The sequence below is a fragment of the Letharia columbiana genome, assembly GCF_014066305.1.
Source record: "Letharia columbiana isolate WasteWater2 chromosome Unknown Sc0000060_s0, whole genome shotgun sequence".
In the NCBI taxonomy this organism is placed as follows: domain Eukaryota; kingdom Fungi; phylum Ascomycota; class Lecanoromycetes; order Lecanorales; family Parmeliaceae; genus Letharia; species Letharia columbiana.
The window spans coordinates 46,469-63,665 of NW_023501103.1; the positions used below are offsets into that span (position 1 = coordinate 46,469).

General features: G+C 50.2%; 1 protein-coding gene across 1 annotated transcript; it reads right to left on the minus strand.

The window, feature by feature from the left end:
* Positions 1-4: 4 nt before the first annotated feature.
* HO173_011229 (uncharacterized protein) lies at positions 5-16,835 on the minus strand (the record flags this gene model as incomplete). Its single annotated transcript, XM_037313110.1, has 8 exons — positions 5-11; positions 1,731-2,436; positions 2,502-2,741; positions 2,805-3,715; positions 5,257-6,665; positions 6,723-16,490; positions 16,549-16,706; positions 16,781-16,835. The coding sequence occupies 8 exons, from the start codon at positions 16,833-16,835 to the stop codon at positions 5-7; spliced, it is 13,254 nt and encodes a 4,417-aa protein (XP_037159991.1).
* Positions 16,836-17,197: the final 362 nt, after the last annotated feature.

A 17,197-nucleotide genomic window follows, 5' to 3' on the forward strand; every position in this document is an offset into this window, starting at 1 on the left:
TTTCTTAAAGCCTTGGTGAGATAGGGTCAGCAAGTCGAATCTTTCCGAGGAGTGCAGTTTGTCTCACAAGACCATTCGGGATCGTCCGAGCTATCCACGTTGTGGGCTGTCAGAACCAAGGAAGCCGAGACACTCGGACGGATTGAATCAGCAGTCAGCTGAGTGCCAAGAGGAAGGTACCACACCAGACTGAGATAACTTGGAAGTGCCGTCGGATCATGACTTGAAGATGAAAGTATTCCTTGCTCTCTCCTTCAAGGCTGTGACTCGTCAGCTTTCTTTGCTTTCCACAAGACCGACTTGCTCCTTGGAACAATCTGCGTCATCATGCAATGGGAACAGTAGCCAAGGGATACAGAAGTTGAGACTCCTCTCAGCTCTCAGGAAATGAAACATAACCTAAGGTATGAATGGTATTTGTCTGTGACATTACACAGGCCTGTTTGTGATTGGACGCAAAACTCAATGCCACAGGGTTTCTGATACTGTTTCGGAGGTGGAATTGTGCCCAGTCACTAGAAAAGCGAGTATCATGATCTAGACAAAAGCAGTAACGCGAAACTGGGAATCAATCTCAGAGAAGCCCTTCTTCCCTCGATTGTGGTATGGTACTAGATGCCGATTGCACAAAGTCGACGAATTGCAGAGATGAGACGGTATCTATCCATGCGAGAATAACAGTTTGGGGAAGAGAGAGCTCCATCAGACCCGCCTTCGCAACGCTGCAGCGGCAGAGCAGCCACGGTCCAATAACCATCGAGTGTCACCACGTCACGTGGACGATTACCCGAAGCCTGCGGAGCAGCATCCAGCAAATCCCCAATGGTAGCCCGCTCGAGCACGGCCGGCCTTCGTTCGCCGGACGGACGTGTGTCGCCGGGCATGTCTCGTAAGGACCCCGATGTACCGCAAGATGGTACCCACGAGGCGTGTAGAATCCCGGACAGACAGTGCCCGGGGGGAGTGGGTGAATGGATGTCTCGATGGCAAATGTGAAGACTGGGGTCCCCCTTTCTTCTCGGGCGAGAACGATTTCGGAGCGGCTAACGCTGGGTGGAATGCTCAGTTGGGCTCCCTCTGCCATGGCGTCTACACTCGATTCTTTTGAGGCCTTTCTCTGGGCCACCTGCCTATTTGACCCCACGTATAAGGTATGTAGTGCCTTGGGTTTGTGAAAGGACAAAAGGCGAGACGTCGTGAAGCATGGCAACTGAAACGGTACGGATTGTGAAAAGGATTGATAAGAACAGCAGCAACGGGGAAGTTTTGTCGTCCTCAAGGCCCTTTTTTTGAACTAAACCGAAGGGTTCACGCATGAAAATTGTAGTGTCTCTGGTATTGAATGGGACGATGTCCATGTTGTATGGAGAAGAATCAAATGTAGGAAAAGTTAGATAATTTCAGCAGGCTACCTTCAATACGTATTTCCACAATTGTGACCCCGTTAAACTTTTCATACTTTACTGCTGTCTCTCTTTTCCCGTTTACTCTGATTGCATCAAAGACTTGTTATCCTGAGAAAAGACCCTGGTCTGCCTAGCCATGATACTTCTGAGATGCTAACCGGGTCGCTCCTCCACTATGTAGTTGCGACTGGCAAGAATCTCAACCGCCGTGGATTTCAAGTCCAAACCCTAGCGCTGCGTCAACTTGGCAGCAAACATTGTACGATTGTCCATTCGTGGCACCACCCTGCCCCTAATCAATTCCTATGAAATCAGCCCAACTACCCGGCCACCTTATCACAATATGTTCTCTTTGCAGACTCCATATCTTCTGGATGCCTGCGATACATGTGCCCAATCAAGTGCTCTCTCAATCCTCCATCGACAACAGTACCCGCCGGGCGCGAGAAATGGCAGATAGCACATTTTGAGTACGGCGGATCGCCTATCTCATGCTGACGCTCATGGCGGTCTCGATCATTGGGGTGGTCGAAAGAACTGTCGCAGGTGGGTACGAGGCAGTTGTATGGGTTGCGGTTTGTGGTTGGAGACGATGGGGATACGTAACTTCCTGAAGGCGAAGATGAGGCTATTGGCGTGTATTGTCCCGGAGGGATACTGACGGGCGGCGGCTTTGCGAGGACATTGCGGAACGACAATTGTGGGGAACCGGATGGGGAGACGGGGCTCGAGGTGGAGGTGCTGGGTGGGGTGTAGAGGGGCGTCGGAGCTTGTTGGAAGGATACTCGTTTGGATGATTTTCTTTCGGAGTCGTCAGTTGGTCTGCTGTCATAGGTTGCCGACGCTCTTGTGAGGGAGGGTCGCGCTGGGAGGGGGTGTAGAGGGGGACGCGGTTTGTATCGTTCCGAGGGTGGGAGTTTCTCTTGTGGCGCTGATCCTGGCAAGTTCGAAAGATACTTGGACATGGTGATATCCATGGGACCGGTGCTTGGGTGCTCGCCTATGGAGTCGAGCTTGCGCACTTCTGTGGCTGTCGGTACATTCTCGTTCTCAGTGTAGTTTGGGTGGGATCATGATCATCATCATCATCATCACCAAGTTCTATGTGGTTCGCAGCATGGTTGGGCGGCCTTTGGCCAATATCTTTACCAGACCCAAAAGACATATTGGGTTGAGCATAGTCAACGTCTCCCTCCCCGTGTGCTTTCAATACCTCGTCGTCATCCTGCTCGCAAGCATCGTCAGTGTCTTTCACCTTGTGCGTGGTCGACACTTCCCCGTCATCCTGCTGATAGCGGACATCAGTCTGCTCGTCCAATATGCCAGGAGACCTGACTTTGTCCCCGTCAGCTCTGATCAAGTCGACGTTTCATATCTGAAGGTGAAGGAGCAACGGACCGGGCTGCAAATTTTGAAACCAAGGCGGCTTCTCGTATTCATCACTGCCCCTGGACTCTTTTTCAGTCAACTCATTTGCGAACTCATACGCGGGCACCGAATTGCCCATGGGAACGACCTCATCATCGTGGGAGTGTGAGTCTCTGAGCGTTTCCTCCTCGACGCTGGTAGTCGTAGTCCAGGCATCCTCCTCGGGAGCGCCCTCAAGGGTTGCGTCGTCAGTATTGTCAGCACTACACCAGTCACTGTGGGGCCAAATGCGTGCCTGGAAAGTGGTTTGAGTGCCTCGAGAAATGTAGCGACCCGGGGGCGAAATGACTTGCTCGTTCCCCGTATTGTAAGAGCACCCTCGAGCTAGGACAGGTCGCCGGCTGATTCCAGGCAATGCGGAAGGCTGATCGTTGGAGGACATCGGAGGTATTAATATTTGCTCCTCTGAGGTATGCTGCCTCCCACTGCAATGGCTATTGCCGTCAATCGAACTACGAGGAGCAAAGTTCACTGGCGGGACTTCGGCAAGAAGCCTGTTGGGGTTCTTCATAAACTGCAGGATGATGTGCATATACACCGTCTTTTGCCTAGGTTTTGTGGAATCCTTTTGCTTGTAATCACGGGCATGGTAGTTTCGGCCATTGTTGCGGTTAGAAGCCTTCCCAGAATCTCTCGGAACCCGTTCAAGCCTGAGCTGGGCCACTTCAAAATGGCCGAGCGAGGTAGTGGCATTCCTCTCCGTGATGAATCTGTCGATGTACTGCCGTTTTGGACCATGGCAATCTTCGAGTTCTCTGCAAGCGGTACGGCCACTCTGCCTTTGTCTGATTACCTCTGCATGGAGGTCTTCCTGGGTTGCCGGTATCAACTTCTTAGGTGGAAGTAACCATCGTTCTTCACTGGACGTTAAATCATCTGGCCTAATGGTGTAAGCCTCATAGTATGGAACCGGCACAAGATTGGTCTCTTCAAGAGGAGGGCCGAAGGGAGTTCCACGGCCATGATGCTCGGAAATTGAAGGCTTTGGGGGTCTCGGGTGGCCAGGATGTTCTGAAAGGGGAGGCTGGAAGGTAGTGGTTTGGCCATGATAGCTGTTGTGAGTAGCAAGAATGGGACGGGTATTTCGACGGTCCCAGGGAGCGGCCATGATCTTTTCCGGCAGAAAGATTGTTCATGACAAGGGTGACCGTTGGCTTCGAGGGTTACAATAAAGCCTTGGAAATTTGTGGAACTCATGAATAGCGTAGGATGCAAGATGCAATGAAGGATTGTTGGGCCATTACCGACCATAGAGCCCAGCGGAGGATGTTCCAGGCTTCAAATGGGAACAGGTGCTGGTGACTCGGTTCAGGTGAGATGGAGAAGCTGTACGTCAATATATTATTACTATTGGAGCAAAGTATTGATGAAGGACGCGTGCAGGCCTGTTGGGACGCCTCGCATATTCGCAGGCAACCTTGCCATTATCGTGATGCAGGACACAGGCCACGTGAAGTTTTAGTTTGTATCTGCAGTGTTTCTAAGTGGTGAAAGGATGGTGCCATGAAGACAATTAGTACATGGGCATGGCAAAGTCATCTGTCAGCTAAGATGGAAGGCAGTTCCGAGAGGTTGAACAAAGGTACAAAGATTGTCCATCTTCACTGGACAAGTTGGCAGCAGTAAGCAGTATTATTGACGCTCCAGTTGTCTAGACATGGGCGTTAAGGGTGTACAGTAAGGTAGGTAAGTATTCTAGTCGCCTGCTATGTCAGAAGTGGAAGGCAAAGTTCGGAAAAAGATGGGCTGAGGGAGCAAGATGTTACAAGTAAGGTCCAGTACTCGGGGAAGATTGATTGTCTTGGATATGATTTAGTATGTAATTGGTGGCCGGTAAGAGAGGATTCAAGGCCTTCATTCTTCTTCAGAGCTGCTCTATTCTTTGATGATTACGAGTACCCTTAAACACTCATGCAGAATGCAGGTAGAATGAGCAAGACAGTGGTCAAAGGGTGTATGCTCCGACGGGAGATTGCACACCTGAAGCATACGAGTAATGCGCTAAACCTAAAATGTGTGTAGCCTATCATTTTCTTCATTATTCACATACTCCAACGGTTAGTAGGCTTTACTGCACACAACAAACCTCTCCAGTACCAAGACAACATCACAAAGGTTGGAGCCTCTTCAATTTTCTTGCTATGTAAGCTCAAAAGTCAAAGACTGATATCACCGCTCAAGCATGTAGAGAATGCAATCAAGCGTAAATTGAGTCCCAAAAAACCGAAACGTCCTGTCCCTGACTTCCCCCAGCGCCTTGCTAAAAGTCATGCAATCACACGAGATCGCCGAAACATCTCAAGCCCAGCTGGGGATTTCCCAATGGGCCCATCGAACTCCAATAACTCCATTCATCTTCCATTCAATTCTCCAAGTGCTTGCCAGCATTTCTCTTCCTCATCTACCCTTTTATCACAGATACCCCATCCACAGCGCATCGGTTATTGCCAACGCCGCCGGATTCACCGCCCTGGCCACCAAATCTACAACCGTCTGATTCGCCGGCAACACCCCATCGGGCGGTCTCGCAAGGCTCACCGCCTTCTTCACTACCAGCTCGCAATTCTGCACCGTCGTCTCCCTCAGCGCCCCTTCCGCCAGGATATTTTTATGCTGCTGCGTGAACCAGAAGATCATTTCATCCCGCACGAAGATGGACAGCTGTTGCTCGAGTTCGCTGCCACTTTCAGGTTCCGTGAGGCAACGCGCGATTGCCATGATGGCAGGCGAGAAGAGTCCCTCAGTTGCCAGTGGGCCCATGAGTTTTTGAAGGTTGGGTGTCAGCCGGAAAGGCACGGGCTCCGAGTTGAAGAAGTGGGGCTTGTGCGACATCATGGATGGTATGAGCTCCGAACCCCATACATTGCCCGTCGCACGCGAGATGGAGAGCTTGTGGGGGAAGCGGCCAGTCATGTGCATGATGTAGGTCATGAACGTGAGAGCAGCGAGCTGGTACGAGAACTGGCGGCGGAAGAGGAAGAAGTCGGAATAGGAGGGATAGGTCGCTTGGAAGTAGCTGAGTGCGATGTCGTTGGAGACCCATTTGCTCTGGATAGCCGTGAAAGTTTCCGTGCGGAGGGAATGACTTTGGCCTTGATCCATTTGGTTTGGCGCCGCGGGCCGAAGCTTTTCCATAGTGAAGAGAATGGGATCGTCCTTGTTCTGGCTATTGCGCCTACAATGGTCTTCGTAGACTCCCTGAAGTGAAATATAAGAAGGGTCGTCCTGTACTAATCGAAGTGAAGGTGAGAACGGGACCATGAGAGGGAGGTAGAAGTTAAGGTTGCGTCGTCGACTTTCTTTTCTCTTCGATAAAGTGCCGTTGAAGATCCGGAAGAGTTGTAGGATCCGCTCTTCTCTCCTACTGTGTCTAGCGGCTGGATGCTGTACAGCGAAAGGATGTGTACTCCCATCCTGACCTCGTATCTTCAACCGCCGATGTGAAAAGCCGACGGTACGTACAAGCTCGACATTGGGCAAAAATCGCTCTACCCTGACGAAGTCCTGATTCTTATCGCGGTGCTGCAGGTATTGCCCTGGCACTTCAACCTCATCGAATTTCTGAAATCTGAATTCGCTCAGTGGGATGCTGTATGTCTCCAGACTAACTGATTGAGGTCGACGATCAAGCTTTTCTTCGAACTTGTCCCTCCATTTCCGCAGCTTGTGAATGTACTCGTACATGGTGGGCTTCTTTGCAACAAAGTCCTCCTCGAACGAGCTTCGGATGTGAGGGGGTAGAATGGTCTCAGCGAATTTGCGGATGTTCGCTTCTGTGGCTGGGGGTAATTTAAAGTCTTGGGCGTATGCACTTGGGTTACGTCCGATGTACTGTGGGTGGTCAGTACTAAAGTGAACTAGTATATCTCGAAATGAATGGCAACTCACAGATAAGCCATCATTAAGCAAGGCGACGATGAGCCTATAAGCATCCTCATCAGGTGGACACTTGAAATGTTTCTGTATCTGGTCCACCATGGTCTCCATCGAGAGCGCGAGCAAAGGAAACGTAGTCTTCAATACAGACATAATCTCATCGGAATGTTCCCATGGCTTCTTTGGCGTGGCCTCAGGCTCTGCATCAGGAGCTGCTGGACCATCTCCATTCGGCTCTGGCTTTGGCTCTGCCCCATTAACCTCACCGTTTGGAAGTGGTTCTCCGTTTGATGTACCTGGACGCGATGAGCTGCCCTGTCGGTCAGAAGGCGTAGCATGATCGTGCTTGACGTTGGGAGATTGTTGTTGCTGTTTGGCCCTGCTCATCTTCTCTTGCCTCTGCTCTTGTTGCTTTTTGATCTGCACCATATCCTCTCGAGTCGTTCTCAACAAGAAATACAAGGACTGCGGGTAGGCCCTCGCGATCTTTGTCAGTACGTTGCGGACGAGGGTAGCCTCACGGTGACCAAGGCTTGTAAGCAACTGCGGTATGAATGTGATCCAGTACCACACTGGGGTATCGCCTTTGAACTCCTCGAAGGCTTGCGATATCCGGTTCTCGGGGTTGTCAATGCTTAGAAGCCACAAGATGCGGCTCAGCAATTTTCGTGATTTGGCGTTCTTGTACAGACCGGCGGCTTCCAGGTAGCAACTCATAGCATTGGCAGCCCGTTCCATGTTCGTGGGCTCTTCCTTGAACATCATGTCATTGTAGTAGCCCCACTCAGCCCAAGCCTTTGGTAATCGAATATCGTAGTATAACGCGGTACCAAACGCATCATTGGCTTCATCCTTTTGTTGGAGCTTCGCTAGAAACATGCCTTTTAAAGTGAAAAACTCGGCTTTCTGTTGTTGACCAAAGTAGTTTAGATTCGTGTTGTTGATGACGTCGAGACCACTGTGCAACTCGTTGCGATTCTGGTAGTGGCATTTGGCTTGCTCCCGCAACTTCAAAAAGGCTTCCTGGATCTCGATGTTGGGCAGCGTGTAGATCTTACCTAACTGGGCGAGGCACACCTCTGGCAGTTGGTGCTTTCGAGCTACATGCGCAAAGCGGTTGATGATCCAAGCAGTTTCGTGATATCCTCGGTATGCATAGGAATTACCTGTGGCGTTGGTCTGTTGAGGTCCCAGAAGGCCCAGATATGTTCGATTAATGAGAGCGAAAATATGCTGTCGCCAGGTCACCAGATCCTGCCAGGCATTGATGTCGTCCCAAACGTTTGGCAGTCGATCCCGCCATGTACCGAGCAGAAGCTTCAGCTCCTGTGATTTGCCATCGAGATTGGCTTGTGTGGTCTGCGAAAGACTGATGCAGATGACATTGGCGTCGTGAAGTTCAACTAACTGCTGGAAGTTCTGCAAGATCGGAATATGTGCATTGGTGATACGCTTTGGAAGGCCATGCCATTTTCGAATGGAAAGCTGTATGGATTCGTCGCAGATGCGGCTGAATTCTTGAGGCGGCTCCTGTTTCTCGTGGAATTTGAGCAAGGACATGAATGCTTGGAAGAAGGTTCTTCGTGGTGTTGGGGCATCAGACACGGCTTTGATGATCGAGCTGAGCTGTTCCATATTCTCTTGGCCGGTCCAAGTGTCAAGGTGTCTCCATGAAGCTTCTAGTAAGAGATCGTTGAAATTCTCGTGCTTGGCGAAATCATACAATATTTCCCACTGCTGAAGCTTTTGCGCGCATAAAATCCAGTGGTCTTCCCAAAGCATGTACTCACCCTGAGAATATGAATGTGCTCCCGTGCGTGCTTTTATCTGCGCAGCCTCGTACAACTGTTGAGCCTTATCCCACATGCCATTTTGTTCGTACGAGAGGGCTGCTATGGTCTCTACAAATCTGGATCGACGTCGCCATGTTCCATAAAAGAAGTCGTCCTCTTGAAGACCGGCATATACTTCAATTAATGCGTCTGAGTTACTCTCACGAACGGTAGGGGTATCGATGGGTGAAACCATGACTTGCTCCTCGAGCGACATTGCAGCGATGTACCAGGCATCGTATGTTTTGCTAAGGAATTTCATAACATGAGGTGGTATCTTGCATTTCGGCTTAGCTCGAACACTTCCCTCCAGAAGAGCCTGCACAACATTTGGCCGCCGGTCGACTTGACGTTGATGGTAGTCCTTCGTTAGGAGGGCTACCATGCCTTTTTCGAGCTCGCCTCGGTCGTCTCGGGACAACAAGGACCAACATAGGGGGAATATTGCAATCCACAGTTCGTAGGCGACAATTGAATCAGTGTGTTGCAGCTGGCAGAGGGGCTCAAGGATGTCACGAGCTTTCACATCTCCAAGATCGGAATAGAAACGTCTGTGAGACGCCATGAAGTCCTCGAATTTATCGTCAAGCATGAGATCATCCTTTCGAGACTCGTTGCCGGAGACAGGGAAGAGGTGAACCGGTGGCATCATCTTGAAGTCTTCTGAATGTAATTGAACCGTAGTGTTCATGTCGATGGCGCCGAAAATCAGCTGGAGTGCTTGACTAAGCCAGAAGCTCTCAGACAGAGTGTCCCAGTTCTGCGAGGTGAGCACGTAGATGAGTCGGGCACTTGCAGTCTTCGTCAAACTTCGGTCAAAGATGGTCATGAACCGATTTCGCATGTCGACATCTTGCGCCCGTGTCCCAATCAGAAATGCATGCTCGAGTCTTACTGTTAATTCGGTTCTAGTGATCTTTGGGTCCTCGTAGATTCGAATAACTAGGTCCAAGAATTTATGCAACAGCGTCGGATCTGGACGTGCCTCGAAGAGCAGCATTTTGTGAAGCACTGCCGTCTTCTCCTTCAAGGTTGGCCAGGGATCGCTCGAGTCGAATATCCATGTCTCCACCATCTGCAGGATTCTTTCACACAACTTGGTGTTCTGCGATCGCTCTACTAGTTGGGCTAGCACGCTGAGAAACGGTCGTCTTTGATCCGCAAGGGTTGCCATCCTCGAGGATATGATCCAAATTGTTTTCAAGATCAACTGGCTGGACAACTCCATCTCTCGCTCATCAAGTGCGCCTGGCTGACCTTCACCGGGCCGCATTCCTGGCTGCATGCCTGGTGGGACTACAGGTTGAGCAACTTGGTCTTTGGCAAGCTTCGTTGACAGCGCTCGCATGATATGAGGAATGTGGGTTTCGATCTCCTTGGGTCTGACTCTTGCTATGGTTTCGAAGATGTTGATGCTTGCAACAAGGTTGCCCTCGCCCATCGTCGCCGTTGCGACAGAGGACATGAAGCTCATGAAGTCTTTAGCTGGCGTGTCAATTTCCATGTCGTCCTCTTCTCTCGTCTCCTCTGGCAAAGCCTCAATGATCCGCTGTGCCATTGGCCGAATCTGCCGGTCGCCGTCAAGGACTCTGTCACTGGTGTGTAGACAGTCTTGTATTTCGGGATTGTCCATTTTGCTCGGTTTTTCGAGCAATTTCTGTATCTGGGGCAGCTGTGCCACGATCCACTCATCCGATTTGATGTTCAGCACAATGCGCAAGACCTGGAGCGTGTTGACGATGCTTGTGGCCGTTTTGTCATCGCCCTTGTCCGTCTTCTCAGAAGCCAATATCTGCTCTGACGTCCTTGGAAAAAGATCAACCTCCAAGTCAGACCAGTACTCAGGTAATAGAAGATCATGGAAGAGGCCAATGGCCTTTCTGCACATCTCATTTGGAGGCAAAGGTATCTGGGGAGTAGTAGAGTGGAGATCCCTTAGTTTGACACTGGGCACGGGATACCGCTCTGGGAGACTACTGATGAACTGCGTGAGGTACTTGATGAGCATCGTCCGAAGTGGTGTTGGAATTTGATACTCGCTTCGTTCAACATTTGATGGAGGCCCCAAGCTCGGCGCTGGCGACGCAGAACCACCGTTCGGCAGCTCAAGCTTGCGCTTCTTCGCGGGCGAAGACTCGGATGACTGAGAACCTGGACGGTCTCCGGCTTGGACTCGGCGTTTCTCCCATTCCAGTATCATGTGAATCAGATTGAGGACGAGCTTCTTGTGCTCGTTTGATGGGTTTGGCAGTTGTGCGATCTTTGACAGCGAAGGAATGATGGTCGGGATAAAATGCTCTCTGGCTTCATAGAACAAGCTGGGATGTCGAACCATGAATTGGAAAATACCGATCAGTTGTTGAAGATTGGAGCTCTCCTCTGACAGTATTCGTTTAGGCCACTTCGCCCACATGGGATATCGCGGATCGCTTTGTGCGTTGAGACGCTTCGGGAGGACTGGAGCAATCAAGTCTAGAGCTTGGACTACAAGAGCGCGACCTTCGTTTTGATGTGCCTTTAGACAAGCGACGTATATTTGCTGGGTGATCTTTGGTGGGGTTTCAAATTGCGCGATGAAGAAACCAATGAGCACATACGCTGCGTGCTTATTGATAATATCCTCAAGTTTAATATAGCTCCAGCCGAACTTGATTATATCTTTGCGCGCTTCGGAAACAAGGCTGTGGTGCCATTTCAAGAGCAGCGCTGACATCTGCAGGAGCTCCAACCGCGAATGATCGGCGCCTGGCTGTGGATTGTCTTCATTGGCGTCATTCAGTACTGGTGGCTTCCAGATCTTGTTGTGAATCGCGTCAACAATACTCTTATCGATGAGGCGACGTGTTGGAAACGAACTAGCAGTCTCTGTCAGGCTTCTCATGGTGTCCATGGCGAAAATTGGGTTGACGAGATATCGGAACGCGAAAGTCTTTGTTCTCTGAGACGACCCACGGAGACTGTAAAGCTCAAGGCTGCGCATGACAAGGCTTCGCCAGTAGTCGACAGAAGCATTGGAGATGATATGACTGTAGATGAACGCATAGAGCGATGGCTGTTCCTTGATCTCTTCCATGGTTACCGCGTCGATGAGCTGGAATAAAAAGTCGAAGTCTTTGGGAGCCAGTCCAAGAAATTGCACGAAAATCTCCATCAGCTGCTCAGCAGCCTGGTCAGCTGCTAAACGTAGGTCTGGATGAATTGTGTCCATCTTTCTCTTCTGATTGAGATCTTTGCCAACCCGCATTAGGGTCTGACGTAGTGACTCCTTATCAGCAAGCCAAGCAGATGTGTGTTGAACCAGTGAATGTATTGCGTGAATGGCATTAATAGAAGCAGCATCCTTCTTTTCTGCATCTTCGAGGTCAAATGAAGCCTTCGCCAGTCCCTCACTATCTCCGATGAGGACTTCGCGCAGAGGTCCGCTTCGCTGTGAAGCAAGAAGCTGAGCAAAGAAACGGCCGTACTTCATTTCAGATAACTTTTCGGAAAAGAAATCCCAAGCTTCTTTCGGGTAGCGATTGACATACTTGAGAAGAGGCTCCCTAAATGGACTGAAGTGGGTCCTCCGAAGTGATTTCTCCAAATCAAGCACTCTTTCTATCATGTCCTTCATGAAAAGCGCGGCAGTAGACGGCAATAGATGGAAGATGTTGAGAGTGGCAATGACGACCTTCATCTGAGGATTCTGTTCAATAAGAGAGAAAGATGACTTCTGTAGGACTGGTGCGTCAGCAATGACAGTCATGTGAGCGAGCAACTTTTCGCCTATCTCGGTCTTGAAATAATTGGTCAACAGAGCCAGGAGTCTGGCAAGTCCATCGAGCCCTTGCACACTGAGTTTCTTCGGGTCTTGCAGATTCATAAGGATAGGTCGCAAACCATTTTGCAAGAGATCTTTCGGCAATTTGTTTGTCTGGGACAGGACGCCCTTTAGACCAGCATTGGCAGCGTCAATGACTTCAGGAGAGCTCGAGTACAGAGATTTGAAGAAAATCGTGATGATCCGACTCCGGCTCTGGGTCTGCTGCTGCCCTGCAAATTCCGAGAAGCCAATGGCAAGTGTCAGGAGTCGGATGCAGGATACCCGAAGGGCTACGAGAGATTCAGCAGTCTTGTATTCTGCTGGTTTTGAAGCGAGATTATCGTCTTCAGCATCAGCCAAAGCCATTGTCTCGGTCAGAAGCCTGTTTAGCATCTCATTGAATTCGACTAGATTCCGCTGTAGTCCCAAACAATACGATATCGCATCGATGAATCCTATCTGAGTAGCGAAAGACAAAGCTCGGAGCGGCTTTAGGTAGATCGGCTGCAGTAGTCTATCCTTGACGGGGGCTATGAGCTCGTGGACCTCTGTACCGATGACCTGGGCGATGATGGAAAGAGCTTTGCGAGCAGCTTCACGGACGTGCTTGTTCATGTGCATGAGCTCGGTCACAAAGAACGCGCAGAGGTGAATGAGCGGGCTCGAGTGGTTGTTTAGATCTTCTTTGGAAATTCCCTTGTTGCACCTGCGTAGCAAGATGTCGACAGTCTTCAATGCTTGACCGCGCGTATTGGCCGGCAAATCCTGAGGCATATCCTTCATGACATACATGAGAGCCCGAATAAATTCAAGTTGCCTGCCCTTTGTCCAGTCATCGCCAAGGTTTATCTTTGTTGTGAGTATGTTAATTCCAAGGCCCCCTCCAGCTTTGACGAACCAGTCTTCCTCATAGCACTTGTGACTGAAAGTCTTTGCCAGGTACAAGAAGAATGGCAGTCGTTCCACCCGCTCTGGACCTCCGAGAATGGTTGCTGCGGCCTCGTGTACTATCAATATAGAGGATTCGGCTGCTTCTCTCAGAGTGGCCTTATCCGACGACAATTGTTCGGCAATGGCATCAGCTAGCACACGGCTGTCGAGACACAAGAGACCTTCGCCAGACTTTACATCGAAGTCCTTGTTCGATTGCTTTATGTGGGCTAGCGCTCTTCCAACTTCAAGAATCGTAAAGTGGCGGCAGACGTCGGTAAGTAATAAGGAGGCCGTGCCTTGAAGATCTGGCAATGTTGTTGCAAGCATCAGAGCTTTCAGCAGCCTTTTCAATGTCTCTTGTTGAGAGTCTCTCTTGGGAATAGACTTCTCACGATCCGCCATTTGCAGAATGTCGGGTGTCGCGTCGTATTTGGCCTCCAGTAGATCAATAGCTTGTAGTCGTACGAGCTGCGCAAAGTCGTCTGGCAAGCTGTCGAAACCTATATGTATCTTCAGTTGCGCACTTATCAATCTGAGGGCCTGTTGCTTGTAGTAGGGATCTGCTTTCTTCGTAGGTGGTGATTTTGGGACTTCTGATAGCTTCGCAATGGCGAGATCAACGCCAATACTTGCAGGAAAAGATCGGTCCCTGCCCGATCCCACCAGCCTGATATCGAAGGAACATGAATCGTCTGCAAATTGCTGAAAGGTAAGGTCTGGGGGACCATTAAGGAATTTGCGATTGCGACCACCAAGTTTGCCCAGTATGCGCATCGTCGTGTGGGCATGGAAGTGGCTATAGGGATTTGGCTTCAGGTGATCCCACAATGCCATCATTAATTCGTCGATAAAAGGCGCCATGATGGGGTCCAAATACTCTGCTGTGAGATTGTCGACGCAAAGCTCCAACGTCCGCAATCCTTGACCAACCAGATCGGAGCCAGCTCGGAGAGCCACCACCAGAGGTCGCATAAGAAAATTCAAATGCGGCAAGAGGTTGCTCAAGCGAGCTGGAACGGTCAAGCATAGTTCCACGTAAAGGTCTCGCTCCTGCGGTTTCCTCGCAGCCAGCAGAAGATTGTTCAGGACCTCGAGTAACATCTCCAGTAAAGGCAAGATCTCTTTGTAGAGAAGCTCAAATCGTCCACCACCAATGCTCCTGAACAGGGACCTTAAGAGATAGAAGTAGTTCATTGGCTCCTCCGCTGCTGTGGAAAGTTGGATTGACTGAGTCACAATCTTGGTCACGTGGGGTAGCAGGACCTGCTCGTTCTGCTGGTTGAACAACGTTACTGCCATGAACGAGAGCTTGAACATCCTCAATAAGATCGACGACTTCTTTATGTCTGAAGTGCCAACCTCTCCTATCCGATCCATCAAGAATTGAAGGAGCATGCCTGCGAAAGCTGGCGAGGTGGCCTCGCTGGCCAGGAAGAATTGCGGAACATGGAGTAAAGCCGGGTGCTCGAACATCATACTGTAGAGAAGGGGTATCTCAGAATGGAAGACTTCGTGAAAGGTTGCAGGATCGATGCTATGAAAAACGGTCGCGAAGGTCTCAAGGAGATCCTTTTCTTCCTTACCGCTCTGGACGCCGTAGTTGGTAGTCAAAAACTCCACAGGAGAAGACGCCTCGGCAAAAGGCTTCTCTAAGCTGTAGTATCGGAACACGTAAGCTCCTTCTCGGAACAATTTCTTGATGACTTCAACTTCCTCTGCATTATAGCCATGTGAGACCTCTTGCCAGTTCGCAGGGGCGTTGCCAGGATCCATAACCGGAGCTTCGGGGTTACAGATCTTGAGCTGGTAGAACATGCCTTTTAGTCCAGTCAGGAGGTTCTTGAACAGAAATTTGTTGTCCTCGACAGGGATGGCTCCACGATCTTTGGGATTTGACATCTTGATAGGCGTAGCGGAGAAAATGTCAACCTCATCCCAATCTGGGGGAGACTTCGCGTCCGCTAGGTGGTCTTCAGGTATGGCGTCTATCGACTGTGGATCGCAATGCTTCGATAGCTTCACTGAGTTCTGGTATTGATGGTTCATATCAGCAAACTTGTCTCCGATCGCGCTTAATATCATAATCAGGAAATGACGAGCATCCTTCTTGTCCGGCAGACCCGCAATACTATCGGCCAGGTTGAGAAGAAGCTTCGCGCTCATTGTCTGGAAGCTCGTTCCCGGGAAACTATCATGCAGATTCTTGGAGAACACGTTGACTGTCTTTCGAATCTGGTCCCGGCTTAGCGATTCTCGAATGTGGTGGATGAGGTCGGCAAGTAGACTGTAAGCAAGAGGGCGCATTGATTCATAGACCGTGAGACCATCGCCAATGAGCGTCCGTTCGTCTAGCAGATCATCTATCTTGGTGAGGAAGATTTTGCGGAAGTTGAAGTTGATGGTATGCCGTATGGCTACTAGTAGCTCTTTCCTTGTAGATGACTTTTCGCTTGGGCAGTCACGTAGCAGTCGCACAACAATATCAGGCAGGACCGGCAGAAAGTCCTGTAGTTGCTGAACATAGACCCGCAGTAGGTAGGCCAGAAAGCTCATCATTTTGACCTGAGCTGTAATAAGCTCCCCAAAAGCAGCCCTGTTCTTGATGTCCTTGCAAACTCCTGTGAAGATCTCGTCACGTTTGCTAGCCTCGGTATGCGCTCGCTCTTGTGGACTAGCTTGTAGTGTAAGGACTTTCTTAATCCAAGGAACGAACTTCTTAACGTTGGCGGGCACACAGTTACGATGGGCCTGGAACAGCGAGACAACAATGATGGGGCACTCCGCAAAAACCTTGAACGACTGCATTCCTTTCAATAGCGGGCGAGCTTGTTGGGTCTCCAGTCCCAATTCCGCACCTACTGAAGCAGCTGGCGACCCTGGGCGTGGGGATTGAAAGTTCTGAGGGTTGTGCGGAGTCGTACCAGTCGAAGAACCTTGCGCCGGGGCATCAAAGGTATCCTTGACCACCTGTTCCATAGCCTGGAACATTTCCAATATGAGGTCCAAGAATGGCTGCACCTTTGCCGCAGTTGCCTCCGGTTGATGCCGCTCCAAGTCCATTATGGTCTTCATGCACAATATCGCGTTGTCCTCGTTCTCCGTCCGGACCAAGCCCATAAGGAGATCCACAATATCGGTGGCGTACGGCTTGAGCGCTTCAACATGGCTCATAGGCAGTCGGTGAAAAATTTCCAGAACGCAATTCCGAAGTCTCTAAGACCCAGCATCAGCATCATATCATTTCCAAAGCAAGCTTCAGAGCATAGCGTACATGTTCCATGTTCGTGCTCATGAAGACAGGCGGACCTTCAAGGAGCTTCATGAATACTGGAACGAGCTTCTTGAGAAAGATCGGGTAGGTAGGGCCATTGCATAAAATGTCAATGTTGTCCCGCAGTTCTGTTGCGATGTTGTATTTCTTCTGGACCTCTGCGCAAATGTCAGTTGCTGTTTTGCGAACGCACCCATGGCTTGCCCAATGAAAGAGCGGAGGTATCTCCTACCAAGGTTCACATCGCCCAGCCTCGCGGCGAAGGCATCTATGTTTTTCTCCGCCATGGTGATTTTGCTGGAGGTTTATGTCTCCTAAGGGAATGTGGGGACGACTGAGAGCCTAGCACCGCTGTGCGTGCGTAGCCCCCTCTTCGTACCCGGCAACTTGCTCGTACTCATTTCAGATTTCACTCATCAATATGGGTTGATAAACGGCGTCAATGCTGGAGAATGGTGAAAAATATGATGTGTTGTAGCGCAAGAATGGCATATACCCGAGAACCTGGGCTAGATAGAGTCAAAAATGCTCGTGATGACGGGGTGGTGCTGTTGGGTCAGGTTGTGAGGGAGACAGAAGGGTGGTGTTGAAGAAGATCCGGGGCATGCCTTTAGCTGTCGAGCTTTAGGCTAAGGCGGATAAGGATGGT